Genomic DNA, 16,016 nt, shown 5'->3' on the forward strand with positions numbered 1-16,016 from the left:
CTCATTAAGTTTGACTCCAGTGTCTGGGTGGACATTCGTAAAATCAAAACCTATAGAACAATAGAGGGAAGAAAAATATTTCAATGGAAAATGAAATCATTTGTTTGCTCTTTTCGTCATTATCTTAATGATTATGGGCTTCCTTTACATACGTATGTAAGGTAGATTGCTAACAGTTGGTTATTATGCGAGCAAAGTTTGAAACTGAGATATTTTTTCCTTCACATTAGTGTCTTAGTTTCTTCTTATTCATGTTTGGTTTCATTCTCCTTTTCTTTTCCTTATTGCAGAGCCTGATGTTCTTAAAGAAGTAAAGCAGAAGCTTGAGACTGGATCCGTGAAGTTTGAGGTGATACATTTCTTGAAATTATTTCCCAGACCCTTTTATGTGTGATGACTCCTTTTTCACCTTTTGAACTTCCCTACAACACCTTGTTTTAACATAAATCCATATGAACTGTTTGAAAGTTCGGGATTTAATTTAATGAAAGTTGCTTGTGGTTCACTAGCCATCACACTATAGTTAAAGTCTGAAAATAGGTATTAATCATTCTATAAAAGTAAATGAATGTCTCCTTGGGAGTAACTTCAGCCTTTAGATATGGTAAAATTAATTATTCAAAAGCACTTGTCAAGCTTATTTTCTAAAATTGGTATAATAAAATATATCTCTGCTCTCTAACATAAATCAAAAACTGCAAGGGAAAATGATAAAAGAAGGGTGGGGGTTGTGATAAAGCATGTATAATGCCATTAAAGGATGTTTAAGTTGCTAAACATGAATGTAATCATCTAATATATGCTTGCGAGCAAAGGGCTTCAAGTTCCCTAATCAAATATGCTGTAGATTGTCAAAATTAATGATATTATCTGATGAAAATTTTTGCAATTGCTTGAGCATATCTAGCTTTTCAGTAAGGCATGGAAGTGGAGAGGCTCTGGAGAAACACAATCTCTCTGTCTGTTTGTTTTAGAACCTTTTGAATTCAAATAAGATTGGCGCACAACTTGCATTAGGCTGCATCTCTGGAATTTAAGTTGGTTTGGTGTCACATTTCATAATCAGTTGTTTATGCTTGCAGAAATATATTAACCATCCTGTTTACTATATAGCTCACAGCAATATATTATCATCCGATTTATATTTTTTCGGGTTCCTTACATAGCAGGATCCCTAGCCATTTTTTCTGCCTTTTGTATATGCACCGGACTTTTTATATTTATGTATTTATTAAAATTACTTATTTGTTCCTGTTTACATCTTCTCACAGCCCTAGCATGATGATATTATTTCCCTGTGTGGTGTGTGCTGTTATTTTCAGTGTGTTAACATAAATTACTTTATGTTATTAATGCAGGCCTTGTGTGACAAGGATCAATCTACAAAGAAAGTTAGTTCTTTTAATTCATTATTCTATTTCAGTTTCCAAATCATATTGTAAGAAAGATGTAAACTAATTATGGTTGCAACTTTGCAGGTTCCAGGTATGGGGAATCTTGAAAGAAGAATTCTGGAAGTCAACAAAAAGAGAGTAAAGGTGGTGAAGCCTGGTTCTAAGACTTCTTTTCCCACAACTGAGGTCCGGGGAACATATGCCCCTCCATTCCATGTAAGTAAATCTATATCTGACTCCCGATTTCTGTTCGAAATATAGGTTTGGACATATGCCTCTGGAGGTATTTACCGAAATTAGTAAATTGATGAAACAGTAAAGAAAATGTAGAAGAGGAGGTTAGAGGAAGAAGATGAATTCATTAATATTTGGGTAACAACTTGTATTTACAATGAGAGATGAGCCTAGTATGTATACTAATTGCATTTTCACTAACCGATTTCTCTTAATCTCAACAAGCTACCTATAATAGGCTCTTGACTTGTATTCAGAGTCGCAATTTCTTTAGGTAAACTAAAGGTTTTTGACCCATCTATACAATCAAACCTTTCTTTTAAATCATTCAAAACACTTTGAGCACATGAAGCAAAGGCTGCACGCCTACACCCCTAACAAACTCTTGGACACTGAATTTAGAAGCCATGAGAGAACTATAGCAATAACCCCTTAGATCTGCACTCACATCTTCCTTTTTACATGATCCATCTATTAGCCCAATTTTATTTCTATCAAGCAAAGACAACCTAATTGATCTACTCCAGAGTGCATAGTTTTCAGTTCCAATGAGTTGAAATGATATAAGATTCACACCACTAATATCCGTAGGACTCAAGAATAATGGATGATTGTAATCAATACCTTGACCTAGGGTAGGGTCATAAGAGTTGTGGAGTTCATACTTCCAGGATGTCCACCATTGTTGAATGTCGAAACATTCACATGGCCACCATTGTTGATCCCTCGAGATATTTCATCAGCTGTATTGTCACCACTAGTCCCCATTTCTTGTTCACTCATCTCTTGAATTAGAATTATGGAAGCTTTGTCTTTCCCGAATTCTGATAATCGGAAGTGTGATCTACAGAGACTTCGGTTGTTGCTCTGATACCATGAAGGTATTTACTGAAATCAGCAAATTGATGAAATTATAAACAAAAATGTAGAAGAACATAGAGGAAGAAGCTGACTTCATTAATATTTGAGTAACATCTTGTATTTACAATGAGAGATGAGCCCATTGTATATACTAATTACATTTTTCACTGACTTCTCTTGATCTCAACAAGCTTAACTAACTATAGGCTCTTGACTTGTAACGAACTCTTAACTAACTTTTGTTAAATAGTAGAAACTTCTATTGAACTAGGTACAATTAGCCTCCTGATATTTATATCTCAACAGACCATTTTTGTACCAAATCATAGAAATTTGATCTCTGACTCCACACAGGGTTACAGACAAATCCATAGGATAAACATCAACCAACTTTTGTGGCAAATCTAATTCACTAAATTGCTCATCACTTAGATTAAAAACCAACAAACTATTTGAAAAAACCCATCTTCATTCTTGAGATAAGAAACCCAATGAATAGCCCCATCCAAATTGATATTGCTGTAAAAATACTCAATTTTCTTACTGTGAATGTCTTTTGGGTCTACCATTTTCCATAACAACTACTTAGACTATAGACCTCAACTCTAGGAGGCAGGACAATTTTTTTTATAACTACCATCATAGTCGTACAAATAGACTATCCTCGCCACTTTAAAATCATGGGTTTTCTGATCAAAACCAAACCCAAGACAAAACATGTAAGGCTTATGTAGACGAGTGACAATGGAGGAAGATGTGTTTGCAAATGGCTAAATTCCATAGAATGATAGTATCTGTGGGCCCGGGAAAAAGATCATCCGAGAGGCAAAATAGACCATTATATGAACCAACAACTCTGAAGTGTTTTGCAGACCATGACATGAAGGGAAACTTGAGTTCTTTAACAAGTGTTAGGTTTTTAGTTTCTGAAGGGTCAAGATATATTGATTATTTTTCTTCTTCCTTGGGTCTGGTGGAGAAGTGGCGAAGTGGCGTAGTGGACTGGAATTGTTGGAATGGTGGTCAGATAAGTGGGTGGAAATGAAATTAAGAGAAGATATTAGAGAACACCATTGCTTTGAAACACACATAAGTTGCGAAAGGTTTCGGATTGGAAGATTGAAAAGGATTTTCATTAGCAACCGAGAAGTCAAAAGATGGAATATTGTGTTAAAGGATTTTGTTTTGTTCTTTGTGTTTCCATGGATGAAATGGGTTACCCAGTAGGCTCTAACAGAGAGATATTGTGGCTGTGTTAGAGAAATACTAGTAGTATAGTTATATTGTGACTATGTTAAAGAGGTTGAAAAGTTAGTTGCATTGAATAGCTAAAATACTAAATTCAATGTATGAATCTTTCATCTACTAAATGTGGACGCATACATCCAATCAGAGGACAATTTCCTCACACTAACATTACTGTTGAAGAGGCTCACATCCTGCATTCAGAAGACCTTAGATATATGTTGTTCTAATGACAGAATACGTTCTATAAGCGATTCAGAGGTAAAGGTTCAGATAGCACTCAAGAGTATGACCTAGTTAGGTCACTGTAGTGGGTGCAAACCTTAGAGAGTAAAGTTCAAATTCCAGTAGAGACGAAAAGCACTAAATTATTTCTTCACATCCGCCCGAGTCTTGAAGAGTGTACAAAGTAATCTGGTACCTGTGCTGGTGACTAGTAAAAGGCAGCAGGTATGTGGTGGAATAATTCAGGATGCGCAAAAGATGGTCTAGGACCACCAGTACCAAAAAAGGAAGTAAAGGTCCAAATGCTAGTTTCAATAAATGACAGTAAAGTTTGTTTCCAATCTAAAATGTGCTCAAATAGGATGTTCTAGGAAATGTAAGGCATATGGTAGGTGTTTAAGAACTCTTCATCCATGCCATTGTACAGGTGGAGCTGTTCCGAAATGATCAACACCGGCTGAGGATTGTTGTCGACAGTGAGAGTGAAGTGGATTTGCTGGTACAGACTCGGCACCTCCGTGATATTGTTGTCCTTGTCATCCGAGGTCTTGCGCAGAGATTCAACAGTACATCACTCAATTCCCTTCTCAAGATAGAGACCTAGCATCATATCTTATGTTCTTTTTTGTTGTACATTAGTTGATCTTTTCCGTCTCTAGCTCCATTAGTTTGGTGTTGGTTTTTGTTATTTTGTTTCTATTCTGTTTTTTTGGTGAGATGTTGAGTTTCATCTGGCTCTGCATTTTGCTTCTTCCATTTGTTTCTTATTGTGCTAATGTAACTTAGCTTGGTATTGTCTATGTAAATACGACATACCCTTGTGCTTGAAAATACAAAGAACCGCCGATTTGTGGATGATATTTTACAAAAATTTTAGTGTAATTTATTTATATTGAACGTTCAACTTCAGCATTACTAGCAAGATATTGTGTGCAATGTACAATACATGAAAATGTGATTATGGAAAACTTAACTAGCTAATACGGGAAAGCTTAACACACCATGAATCATAAAGATTAATCATAAGTCACGGATTAAAGTGAGAGTATATAACATTTAACCGTGATTAAGCCATAAAAGTTTATATTTTTCACATAAATGATCGTGTGACTTACAAGTACATTTCTTGTTGCTCTCTTCATCACCATTTATTTTTTGTGAATTAGAGAAAATGTCAGTTCACACTTCAACGTATCACACATTTAATTAAGGTTTCTACTTCCAAAATTTGTAGATTTATTCTTCGTATTACTATAAACAAAATAGAAGTTAAATTCTAGTAAGATTTTTGGATATAGAAGCAAGAGCATCAAATTTTGTTTTAATTACAACAGTTTGAAAGGTTTTACACTCCAAGCAAGTTATATTCAAGTATAATAATTATCAATACAATCTTGATTAATTCTAATAATTAAGAAAAAAACATACATATCCTTGGACAAGATTTTATTTCTATTTGGATTAGTAAAGGAACAAATTTGCCAATTTCTCACTAAAGAACGATACGTAACAAAGTTAACCTCTACCAATTCATTAATAATCTCTCTTTTTTGGTTAACAAACTTGTATTTTACAGAATGATAGTGCAATAAATAGATAAAATCAAAACAGATTCCGCAATAATATCCTTAACACATAGGGTTTTAACACTAATCTATGTAATTAATTAACAAAAAAACCTGACAGAAGATCAGACGAACACCATATTGACTTTAAAGATTCAAACAGGTTTTGTCTATTATCTCATCTCTTCTCCATAAATTCATCGTGTTTGAATGTATTATTAATCAGTTTAATTTATCGGTGAATTCTGAAGTATATTGATAAATAGGTCTTAGGTATTCTCAACTTTGGTAACCATGATTAATTTTTATATTTCATACTTTTTAAGTGGTAAGGTTTGTCTGCTTACCTCTACCTTTTCCAAACTCCACTCGTGGAATTAGACTGTGTATGTTATTGTTGTTGGATGCATTTTAAGTGGAGAGTTACTTATTTATCAATTAAACATTTATGTGATCACTCAATCAATTATTTCTTTTAACAAAAATTAAAGCTCAAGATCCATTTAAGGGGAAGTATACACAGATCTCGAAACCAAAATCTTTGTTTAAGGTGGTAAGTAGAATTTAATTTGATATGATATTCAAAATATTAAATGGTCAGATAACAAATCCTATAAAGCAAACTAATTTTGATTAACAGATTAGTTTTATTTATAATTTGCAGGACAAAATGATTAATAGCAATAATGAAAATGTTGATCAAAGGCATAGTACACTGAAGAAAAGGGGCTGTGGATGCAGTAAAGATGATTTTTTGCCAGAAGAATCGTTCACGAGCTGGGGAAGTTATGCTCAGGCATTACGTGAGACAAAAACAAGGCTTAAAGACCGCGTATTGTCTCGTTCATCGGACCAATTAGAGCTCCATGAAATACGCGATCGCAGCCAGCATCAGATGAAGAAGTCATTGAACTGGTTTGATTTGATTTGGTTCGGTATTGGTGCAGTAATGGGTGCTGGAGTTTTTGTCCTAACTGGTGAAGCTACAAAAAACTTAGCTGGCCCTGCTGTTTTACTGTCTTATGTTATATCAGGCACCTCTGCTTTGCTTTCAGTGTTGTGCTATACTGAATTCTCAGTTGAACTCCCTGTTGCTGGTGGATCATTTGCATATCTGAGAGTGGAGCTTGGCGATTTCATCGCTTTCATTGCTGCAGGGAACATTCTGTTTGAGTACATTGTGGCTGGTGCTAGCGTGGCGCGATCCTGGACTTCCTATTTCACGACTCTATGCAATCACAAGCCTGATGATTTCAGGATCAATGTCTCGAGTCTTGCTGAGGGTTACAACCACTTAGATCCCATAGCAATTGTTGTCTCACTGCTCATTTGTGCAGGTGCTTGCTTGAGCATGAAAGGGTCCTCGCGATTCAACTCCGTTTTGACCATACTACATGTTGCTGTCATGGTTTTTGTACTTGTTGTTGGCCTAACTCAGGCTAATTTAGCTAACTTTTCAACCTTTGCACCTTATGGTGCCCGTGGCGTCCTGAAAGCATCAGCTATGCTCTTCTTTGCTTTTGTTGGATTTGATGGCGTAGCAACTCTAGGGGAAGAGGTCAAGAATCCAGGTAGGCAGGATTGGAACTACTAAAAGTTCTATACATTTATATATATATCTTGAACACCCTTAACGTAATTCCTTGCTTCGCTACTGCAGGTAGGGATATTCCTGTGGGACTAATAGGTTCTATGGTGGTGATTATCATAATATATTGCCTCCTAGCCGGGACGTTGTGCCTTATGCAACCTTTTAATCAAGTGGATGTTAATGCCCCTTTTACCATAGCCTTCCAATCTGTAGGGATGAATTGGGCAAAGTACATAGTTGCATTTGGGGCATTGAAAGGGATGACAACAGTTTTGCTGGCCAATATTATTAGTCAGGCTAGGTATTTTACACACATTGCAAGAACTCATATGGCCCCTCCATTTCTTGCTGCAATCAATGAAAAGACAGGGACCCCTGTCACTGCTACAGTTGTAATGACCGTCGCAAATTGCATAATGGCCTTCTTCACAAATCTTGACATATTGGCAAACCTCGTTTCAATAGCCACATTGTTCGTGTTCTCACTGGTTCCCCTAGCACTTCTAGTGAGACGTTACTACGTGTCAGGGGAAACAACTGACAAGGATAGGAACAAACTCATCCTGTTCTTGGTTTTGATCACATTGTCATCGATTGGATCGGGTGTTTTCTGGGTAATCAGAGATAACACTTGGGTCGGGTGCATAATTTGTGTTGGATTTTGGTTTTTTTCCACGTTGGGGCTAAATTTAACACTCAAGGAAGCGCGAAAGCCCAAGGTATGGGGATTGCTATTGATGCCGTGGCTTCCATCTGCTAGTATAGCTATTAATGTGTTCATCATGAGCTCGATTGATGGTGCATCATTCGTGAGATTTTCAGTTTGGACCGCGATTTTGCTCGTGTACTACTTGCTTGTAGGATTGCATGCTACCTATGATGCAGCCAAGGAGATTGGGAGCAAAGGTACAAGTACTACTGATATTGAAGCCATTACAGCAAGGACAAATGCATTAGAGTAGCTTATAACTAGGCAGATAATTAGGAATAGAAGATAATAGTAAGTTGATTTTGCAAGTATATATGGCTCTATCGGAAATGTTAAGCAACTTAGTTTTCTAACACTTTAGTTTAACTATTAACTTTATCAAGTTAGGAGAATGATTATTGATAAACAGCTCTCTTTGGCTTTAGGTTACCTAGTAAAGGTACTTCTCATTGACCGTAAATAATCTTTTACACTATCAAGTTCCGTTTATTATTTATTTCAAGTTACCATTGAATGTTCTATATGTAAAGTTACCTACAGTTGCACCATGAGAGTGGCCTGGTGGTTGGAGAATTTTGAGGTCTCAAGTTCTAATTTTCAACAAAAAAATAAAAGAACGCCATGATTTTTCCCCATCGTAGCCAAGTTTTGGTGGGTAGTTTTACCCACTTTTTTTTCCATCTAAGCAAGTTTTGATGGGTAGAGTTATTTGTTATGTGTTGGTGGGAGGCAACAAACCCGGGTATACTTGTGCATTATTGACCTTATATAGTCTTCATTAGGCCAACAACAACTAATCATTACAAAAAAGTTAAAATCGGCTACATGAATCCTCACTGACTATATTGTTCATTTAAATTCATCTTAAATTAACAAAGTCAAAACCTTATAACCCAAGATATACCATGCTTGTATGGTCTAATCTTAGCGCTATTGTATGCAGTGGCAGAACCATGCATGTTTGTTTATTGTTGGGGATTCAATAGGAAAGGCCACAGTACGCCCGTTTGGCTCCTTGCGGTATAGCTCACATTCAAACATTTAGGTAATGGGGCAATGCCATGAAAGCTCCGGCTGAAAGGGCAGGTCGTATAACCATGGGTGCAGGATTTTTCGAAAACACGCGGGTTGACTCGAAGACGTAGGATTTGGCTTAGTTCGGTAAGAGAGGACTTTTTAAAATTGAAAATCACTATCGCAAATATTTTACCGCACATATTGTTTGTTTCACGGACTCATCATTGTCCATCTTAATAAACATTGTTGTGTGATGCATACAGGGCCATCATATCAAACTTGAAGCAATATATGGTGTTAATTTTACGTAGGGGTGGGCATAAAATACCGAAAACCGAATTTCCGAACCGAACCGGCTATTTCGGTATTTCGGTATTCGGTATTCGGTACTTGGGTCCGGTATTCGGTACCGGAATATTAAATTTCGGTATTTCGGGTTCGGTTTCGGTATTTATTAATTATCCCGTTCGGTATTCGGGATTTACCGAATACCGAATTATTTCTGTTGGGCCTCCTAAAAATTCCTTTTAATTTGTAAACATAAAGGGCTATAGGCCCATTCCTATAATTTAATCCAGCCCATTTGTTTTCAACATACCCTAACAACACTTAACCTATTCACTTTCAGTATAACCTATTCATCTCAATACTTCACTACTACAATTGAAGTTCTGCTTCTGCGGTTCTGCCCTTCACGCCGCCTTCGCCCTTCAGCCCTTCACGCCGCCTTCAGCCCTTCAGCTTCACCGTGCCTTCACGTCGCCTTCAGCCATTCAACCGAAGTTCTGATGACTCGAATCTTGTATCACAAGGGTTGAGAGCGGATCCTAGAGAGTTGATTTGGCTGACTCTAATCTTCCCGACTCATATTCTCACACCTTAGACCTCTGTAAAATTGTTAGAACTTCCAGGGTGGGGTACAAGTCTTCAATAGCAAAATTGAGTTAGAGGTAGAAGTTCAGGAAGATTAAAAGTAAGATTTTGCAACAAATCAACTATTTAGGGGTCCAGCCAGATTCAAGTCATCTGGCGTCCAGGTTCAAGATTCAGCTTCCCTCTATTTTTACTGCTAACAATAATAATAACAACTCAACTCGCAGAATACTATCATTGTACTCTTACAATATCAATATGGTACATCTTTCCACCTTTGTGAAGGAACTCTGAACTTCACTAACCTTTTTTTTTCTTTACCCTGATTATGAACAATGATTTCGCTAATTGTACTTAGGGTTTTTTTAATTATTTGTTTTTTGTGACTGGTCATATTATATATACTTGTATAGCCAAACAGTTTATATTGTGGCTTTACGGGTTCAGATTTTGACCTCTTTCTTTGAGGTTGTTAATTTGTTATGGTGTTATACTTGTGAAATAAAAGGGAAATGGTTGTTATTTTCTCCTCTTCAAAATTTAGCCCATAAAAATAAAAATCGCTCAATCTTTGTTGCTTTGTTTCCTGCTTCCTTTCTTTCAAATGAAAATGATTGTTAATTTATGTCTTATAACATTTGTATTCTCTTCAATGTTTAGATGGAAGATGAAACAAGTCGAACGACCAATGTCATTGGAAGCGCACCTTTGGCTCTTACCGAGTCTCTTGATTCAACAATGGAAGTTCAACAACATGCATTGACGGTGAAGAGAAAAGCTATAGAATCAAGATCTGCTGCTTGGCCGCATTATGAGAAGCTCATAGAAGATGGAATTAATAAAGCTAAGTGCAGGTATTGTGGTAAAGTTCTCTTAGCTGATTCAACTAAAAATGGAACAAGTGGACTGAATAAACATTTGAAAACTTGTCCTAAAAATCCAAATAAGGTTAACAATTTCAATTCCAAGTACAAACAATCAAATTTAAACTTTCCCTTAGAAGGTGAAATGTGTGATGGGGCAATTTGGACTTTTGATCAAGAGGCATCTCGGAGGGCTTTAGTTGAGATGTTAATCCTTGATGAACTTCCTTTTCGTTTTGTTGAAAAGGAAGGTTTTAAGAATTTTATGAAAAAAACCCAACCTTTATTTCGAGTTCCCTCCCGTAGAACAGTGACTAGGGATTGTTATCAAGTTTTTGGTGAAGAGAGACAAAAGTTTATGAAGTATTTGAAAGAAACATCACCGAGAGTTTGTCTAACCACAGACACATGGACATCTATTCAAAGAATAAATTATATGTGTTTGACAGTACACTTTATTGATAGTGATTGGCTTTTGCATAAAAGAATTTTAAACTTTCAGGTTGTTACTAGTCATAAGGGTGACGAAATGGCCCGTTGTATTAGTAAGTGTTTGCTTGATTGTAAATTGGAGAAAATAATCACTATAACTGTAGATAATGCTTCTTCTAATGATGTCATGGTGAAAGAGTTACACAAACAAATAGTTAATTGGGGATCTAACATGAAATGTGGTAACCATCTTCACGTGAGATGTATGGCTCACATTTTGAATCTTATTGTGCAAGATGGCCTGAAAGAAGTTGGTCCATCGATCAAACGTGTTAGGCAAATGGTGAAATATGTTAGACAATCTCCCGCAAGGATTAGGAAATTTAAGGAATGTTGTGAACTAAAAAATATAAACAGTAAGAAGTCATTATGTTTAGATGTTCCAACCCGGTGGAATTCGACCTACTTGATGTTGGATGCCGCACAACATTTTGAGAGTGCATTTGATTACTTTGATCTCGAAGATGGTGGATTGTCAACTTATCTTGCTAATCATGTTTGTGAAGATGGAAGTGTTGCAGGTGTACTTGAAAGTGATGATTGGCAAAAGGTAAGTAATATGGTAATATTTCTTAAAAGATTTTATGATCTAACTGAAAAGGTTTCAGGTTCACTCTACGTCACTTCTGCTGGTCACTTTGAAGATATAGTTGAGCTTCACAATCATTTAAGAGAGTGTATGGAAGACAATGATCCTTCTTTGGCAAAAATGGGAGAAAAAATGAAACAAAAGTTTGTCAAGTATTGGGGTGCTCCTGAAAAAATGAATAAAGTACTTTTTATTGCCTCTATCTTAGATCCTCGTAACAAACTAGAGTATGTTGGCGACGCACTTGAGGATATGTTTGGAGATGAAAAAGGGAGTGAAATAAAAGATGAAATGGTGACTTACATGAAATCTATGTTTGAAGAGTATGTAGCAAAATTCTCTAATGTATCTCGACGCCCATCTACTCTCTCTGATTTATCGAGTCAGACATCAGATTCATCTATCTCTAACACTAGCACAAAATCAACAAAAGTAAGAAATAGGATCCAAATGAAGAGGAACAAACTAGATGGTACAGGTTTGGGTAGTAAGTCGGAGTTGGAAAGGTATCTTAGTGAAGAACTAGAGCCGACTGATGATGACGACAATTTTGATATCTTGTCGTGGTGGAAAGTTCATTCTCCTAGATATAAAATTCTTTCCGAGATGGCTCGTGATGTGTTGGCAATTCCAATTTCTAGTGTGGCATCGGAATGTGCCTTTAGCACCGGAGGCCGTATTCTTGATTCATTTAGGAGTTCTTTGACTCCGAAATTGGTGCAAGCTGTTATTTGTCTTCAAGATTGGCGTCGAAATGAGTCTTATCCCATAAATGTTGAAGAAGATTTTAATGACCTTATGAAACTTGAACTTGGTATGTTTTTCAGCTTTGGTATTTTATTTTTATATTTTTTTACTTTGTTTAATTATTGACACATTTTAAATTCTTTTTAGCTATGGATGATATTGATTTGCATTGTTCAAGCTGAAGGTGTGTAGTGTGCTGCTGCTGCAGGTAGTGTTGCAGCTTATGTTGTTTGTTGTTGTTGTGTGTTGCAGCTGAATCATTTTATTGTTGTTGTTGCATGTTGTATGCTGTTGCAGCTTATTGTTGTTGCTGGTTGATTGTGTTGCAGCTTATTGTTGCTGCAGTGCAGCCTGCAGCCTGCAGGTGTTGTAGTTTGTTGTTGCTGCTGGTTGTAGTGTGTGTAAGGAGCTGCTGCAGGTGTTGTTGCTGCTGGTTGTAGTGTAGGGAGCTGCTGAAGATGTTGAAAAGGAAGTAAGTTGTGATCTAGTTTGTTGGAATTGTTGATGCTGAAGAAGGTGCAACTTGTTGGAGATATGTTGCTTCTGAAGATGTGCTGAAGAATAGCCATGTAGTGCTCTAACAACTTCAGATTGGTTGTTGTTGACTTAATCTGAATTTGCTGCTGTTGGTTGTTGCTTGTTGTTGGCTCCAAGTAAATTGCATCCTTCAAGTTGCAAAATCATTTTGAGTGCATTAATTTGGTGGTAGTCTCTGCTGTTGTTGTGTGATGTTTCTGCATAGGAGAAAAATGGCTCCAGCAGTGTTGTGATTGTCCTCCCCACAGCTGTAAGGTGAACTCTGAAGCCTCCAGTAATCTGCATTTTCAGAAATTGTTGGAGCTGTGAATTTGGTGCCTTGAGTTTCTGCACTTTGTTGGGGTTTTGTTGATGTTGGAGAGTGAGTTGGAGAGGGACCAGGGCATGTGCAACTACAGCTTGTTGGGATTTGCTGCTCCAGTAACCTGCATAAACACACAAACAAACAAATAAACAAGAGCAAGGGCCTCCAAGAGCTGGAGTTGTAGTTGTTGGAAGTTGCTGTTGCTCCTCCATGTTCAACTTCAGTTTGCAGATTGTAGTTGTTGTTGTGTGATGTTTGATGTGATATTAATGTTATTGAAATCCTTGAACCCTGATGGTGGTGCCATCCATAATGTGATGCAAGTGTTGATCTTATAAGATGCATAAATTTTGGTATTACCGAATACCGTACCGAACCGAATTTTTATTTACCGATTACCGAATTACCGAACCGAAGTTTGAAAGTTCGGTATTTGGTATATACTTTGAATTACCGATTACCGAATTATCGAATCTAAATTTTGAAAATACCGAACCGAATACCGAACGCCCAGCCCTAATTTTACGGTCTAATTATTAGGGATATTTGTTGGTATACGAACTAAGTCTCACAGATAGTAGTATAAAAATTAAAATTAAAATTACATATAAGGTGTAGAAATACTTTAGTGGTATGAGACATTTTTGAGAAAATAGTACGGATTTGGCTCAAAACGGACAAAATCATATCATACTGAATGTGTTCGATTAATTTAGCCCGACAATAATCTATCTTTATTTGTAGCTTTGCCAATGAGTGTTGGTGGCCATAAATACTTGATGAAGTGGGGCCACACACAACTCCCCAAAATAAGCTCATTAAGTGATATTTAGTCATGTGAAACTTAGTTCGGTTGTGTGTGCAAACAAACCCCCGCATTGATAGCAGGGAAAAAAAGCGATACCACATAGTTAGGCGTAGGGATACTCTTAAAAGTGTGAGTTTCTTTTTGAAAAATCTGTGCTTGACCCAAATTAAATAATACACCATTTAGTCCAAAATAAATATATTTTTAGCACTTTTTGTTAAATTCAATTGGACGTTTACTTGGATCATGTTCTACTTTTAAGAAAATTTTGGAGAAAGCAAAAAAGGTAATATTATCAAATAACCTTTTGATTAGTGGAATTTATTAACTTTTGAGGTATGATACATTCCAAAAAGGTTTAATTATGCCACATAGGCACATGGTCATTCGATAAAAATAATTATCAAAAAAATAATCATTCGTTGTATAGGTATGTATAGTCAGTGTATATTTAATGTAAAGTCAAGCTATATTCAGTTTTTAAATATATCATAATGTATATTCAGTATATAGATCATGTATAAGTAATGTAAATAAAACATGACTATATTTGTTGTAAACTAATTAGTTTATTGTATATATTTGAAATTGTCCCTTCAAAAAATTCACTTATTTTAAGTTGGAAAGAATATTGTATTATGTTAAATGTATTTTTGAGGGGTTTTAACCCAACAATCTATAGTGGGTGTGGTAGGAGAGTATCATACGTACGAGGATTTTGTTTGAACCGCGTTTAATTTAAGATTGTCATTTTTTGTTGTCTGTTATATCTCGTGGTCCATGGATGCATTGTTGATTTAGAATTTTTTTTTTCATTTTTGTTGACTGTTATTTTGTGGTCGATCTCTAGGTTGAATAGGTGGGAGATGAATGATGATGCTGTTTCTTAACTTTCGTAACCATGCAAAGGGTGTGGTGCAGGGAATGAATTTTTTTTTGTTAATCAAATGTTTCGATTGTGAAAAGGCTTTACCGATGCAAATTCAAATTAACTTAAGAATTTAAAGATTATGATTTTTGAAATTTTTGCCAAATTCATTACTCGTTTTGAATTTGTCCATTACCACCCACTATTTATGTTGTGGCTAATAATAAGCAAAAATCACTATTTTTGTCATTTTTGTTGTCTCGTGTTCATGCATTATTTGATTTAAGATTTTTTTTTCATTTTTGTTGTCTGTTATTTTGTGGTCGATCGATCTCTTTTACTAGGTTGAGTAGATGGAAGATGAATGATGATACTGTTTCTTTGTTTACTCATCATTCAAGAATGAATAATATCAAAGGGGAGATATTTTTATACTCCGGAAATTTTCAAAAAATACCCCTAGAGGATAACACGATCGCATAACATACCATACCTAATTTTTTTGGCCAATTCAAGGTCGGAATATCGATCAGGGAGAAAAATCATGTGGAAAAGTGGTCTCGATTGAATTTTAGGCCAATTCCTTTCATGCGATTTACATGTATTTTTTTGGTCTGTTTCTAGTTTTAATGAGGGGCGTTCTTATCTTTTCCCCACTCCTCCTATACCTAACCCACGACGTTTAGGATCAAAATTTGTCCCTTATCAGTTTTTAAAGGGGGGTTTTCTCTCATTAAACACCCAAAACTTTTGAGAGCAAGGATTGGAGAGAAGAGGAAATATTAGGGTTCAAGAGTTTCAAGCCAAGTATTTGATTTTCGCTTAGATAATCTTCGTTCCAGGTATGCAAGGCTAATCATAGCGTTGGATTGAGTTCATCCACGCGCCCTACGTCTAAATTCTATTGTTAAACAGTTGATTGAGTTTTAGCCCTAGTTTCTTGAGTTCCGAATGAGTAATTTCTTCGTTCATTGAGTGAAAAAATAGCCAAATAGCCCCCCAATCTATATTCGAAATCCAACTACACACTCCAACTAAACGGGTGTCCTAGCACCCCCCTGAACTATTTAAAATTGTAATTAATTTCACCCTAA

General features: G+C 36.1%; 3 protein-coding genes across 6 annotated transcripts in view; all 3 read left to right on the forward strand.

Moving 5' to 3' along the window:
- Positions 1-4,868, forward strand: part of LOC129873355 (187-kDa microtubule-associated protein AIR9) — a 30,199-nt gene extending 25,331 nt beyond the window's left edge. For all 4 annotated transcript variants that reach the window (XM_055948435.1, XM_055948434.1, XM_055948433.1 and 1 more), the window contains 4 exons: positions 291-349; positions 1,359-1,391; positions 1,479-1,610; positions 4,387-4,868. In XM_055948435.1, the coding sequence (XP_055804410.1) occupies positions 291-349; positions 1,359-1,391; positions 1,479-1,610; positions 4,387-4,563 (401 nt within the window). In that variant the 3' untranslated portion in view covers positions 4,564-4,868. The remainder of the gene's footprint in view (positions 1-290; positions 350-1,358; positions 1,392-1,478; positions 1,611-4,386) is intronic.
- A 682-nt stretch (positions 4,869-5,550) lies between these two features.
- LOC129874187 (cationic amino acid transporter 1-like) lies at positions 5,551-8,219 on the forward strand. The gene is made up of 3 exons (XM_055949431.1): positions 5,551-5,687; positions 6,189-7,095; positions 7,185-8,219. The coding sequence occupies exons 2-3, from the start codon at positions 6,195-6,197 to the stop codon at positions 8,075-8,077; spliced, it is 1,794 nt and encodes a 597-aa protein (XP_055805406.1). The 5' UTR covers positions 5,551-5,687; positions 6,189-6,194; the 3' UTR covers positions 8,078-8,219.
- A 2,155-nt stretch (positions 8,220-10,374) lies between these two features.
- LOC129872610 (zinc finger BED domain-containing protein RICESLEEPER 1-like) lies at positions 10,375-12,782 on the forward strand. The gene is made up of 4 exons (XM_055947552.1): positions 10,375-10,965; positions 11,080-12,472; positions 12,553-12,613; positions 12,703-12,782. The coding sequence occupies exons 1-3, from the start codon at positions 10,375-10,377 to the stop codon at positions 12,585-12,587; spliced, it is 2,019 nt and encodes a 672-aa protein (XP_055803527.1). The 3' UTR covers positions 12,588-12,613; positions 12,703-12,782.
- Positions 12,783-16,016: the final 3,234 nt, after the last annotated feature.

The sequence above is a fragment of the Solanum dulcamara genome, chromosome 11 (genome assembly GCF_947179165.1).
Source record: "Solanum dulcamara chromosome 11, daSolDulc1.2, whole genome shotgun sequence".
In the NCBI taxonomy this organism is placed as follows: Eukaryota; Viridiplantae; Streptophyta; class Magnoliopsida; order Solanales; family Solanaceae; genus Solanum; species Solanum dulcamara.

Bases quoted from the DNA above. Each gene is read 5' to 3' on its own strand.
- LOC129874187 (XM_055949431.1), top strand. From the start codon at position 6,195: ATGATTAATAGCAATAATGAAAATGTTGATCAAAGGCATAGTACACTG. The intron at 7,096-7,184 runs GTAGGCAGGATT...TCGCTACTGCAG, and splicing joins GGAAGAGGTCAAGAATCCAG to GTAGGGATATTCCTGTGGGA.
- LOC129872610 (XM_055947552.1), top strand. From the start codon at position 10,375: ATGGAAGATGAAACAAGTCGAACGACCAATGTCATTGGAAGCGCACCT. The intron at 10,966-11,079 runs GTTTGTCTAACC...TTAAACTTTCAG, and splicing joins TGAAAGAAACATCACCGAGA to GTTGTTACTAGTCATAAGGG. The intron at 12,473-12,552 runs GTATGTTTTTCA...AATTCTTTTTAG, and splicing joins CCTTATGAAACTTGAACTTG to CTATGGATGATATTGATTTG.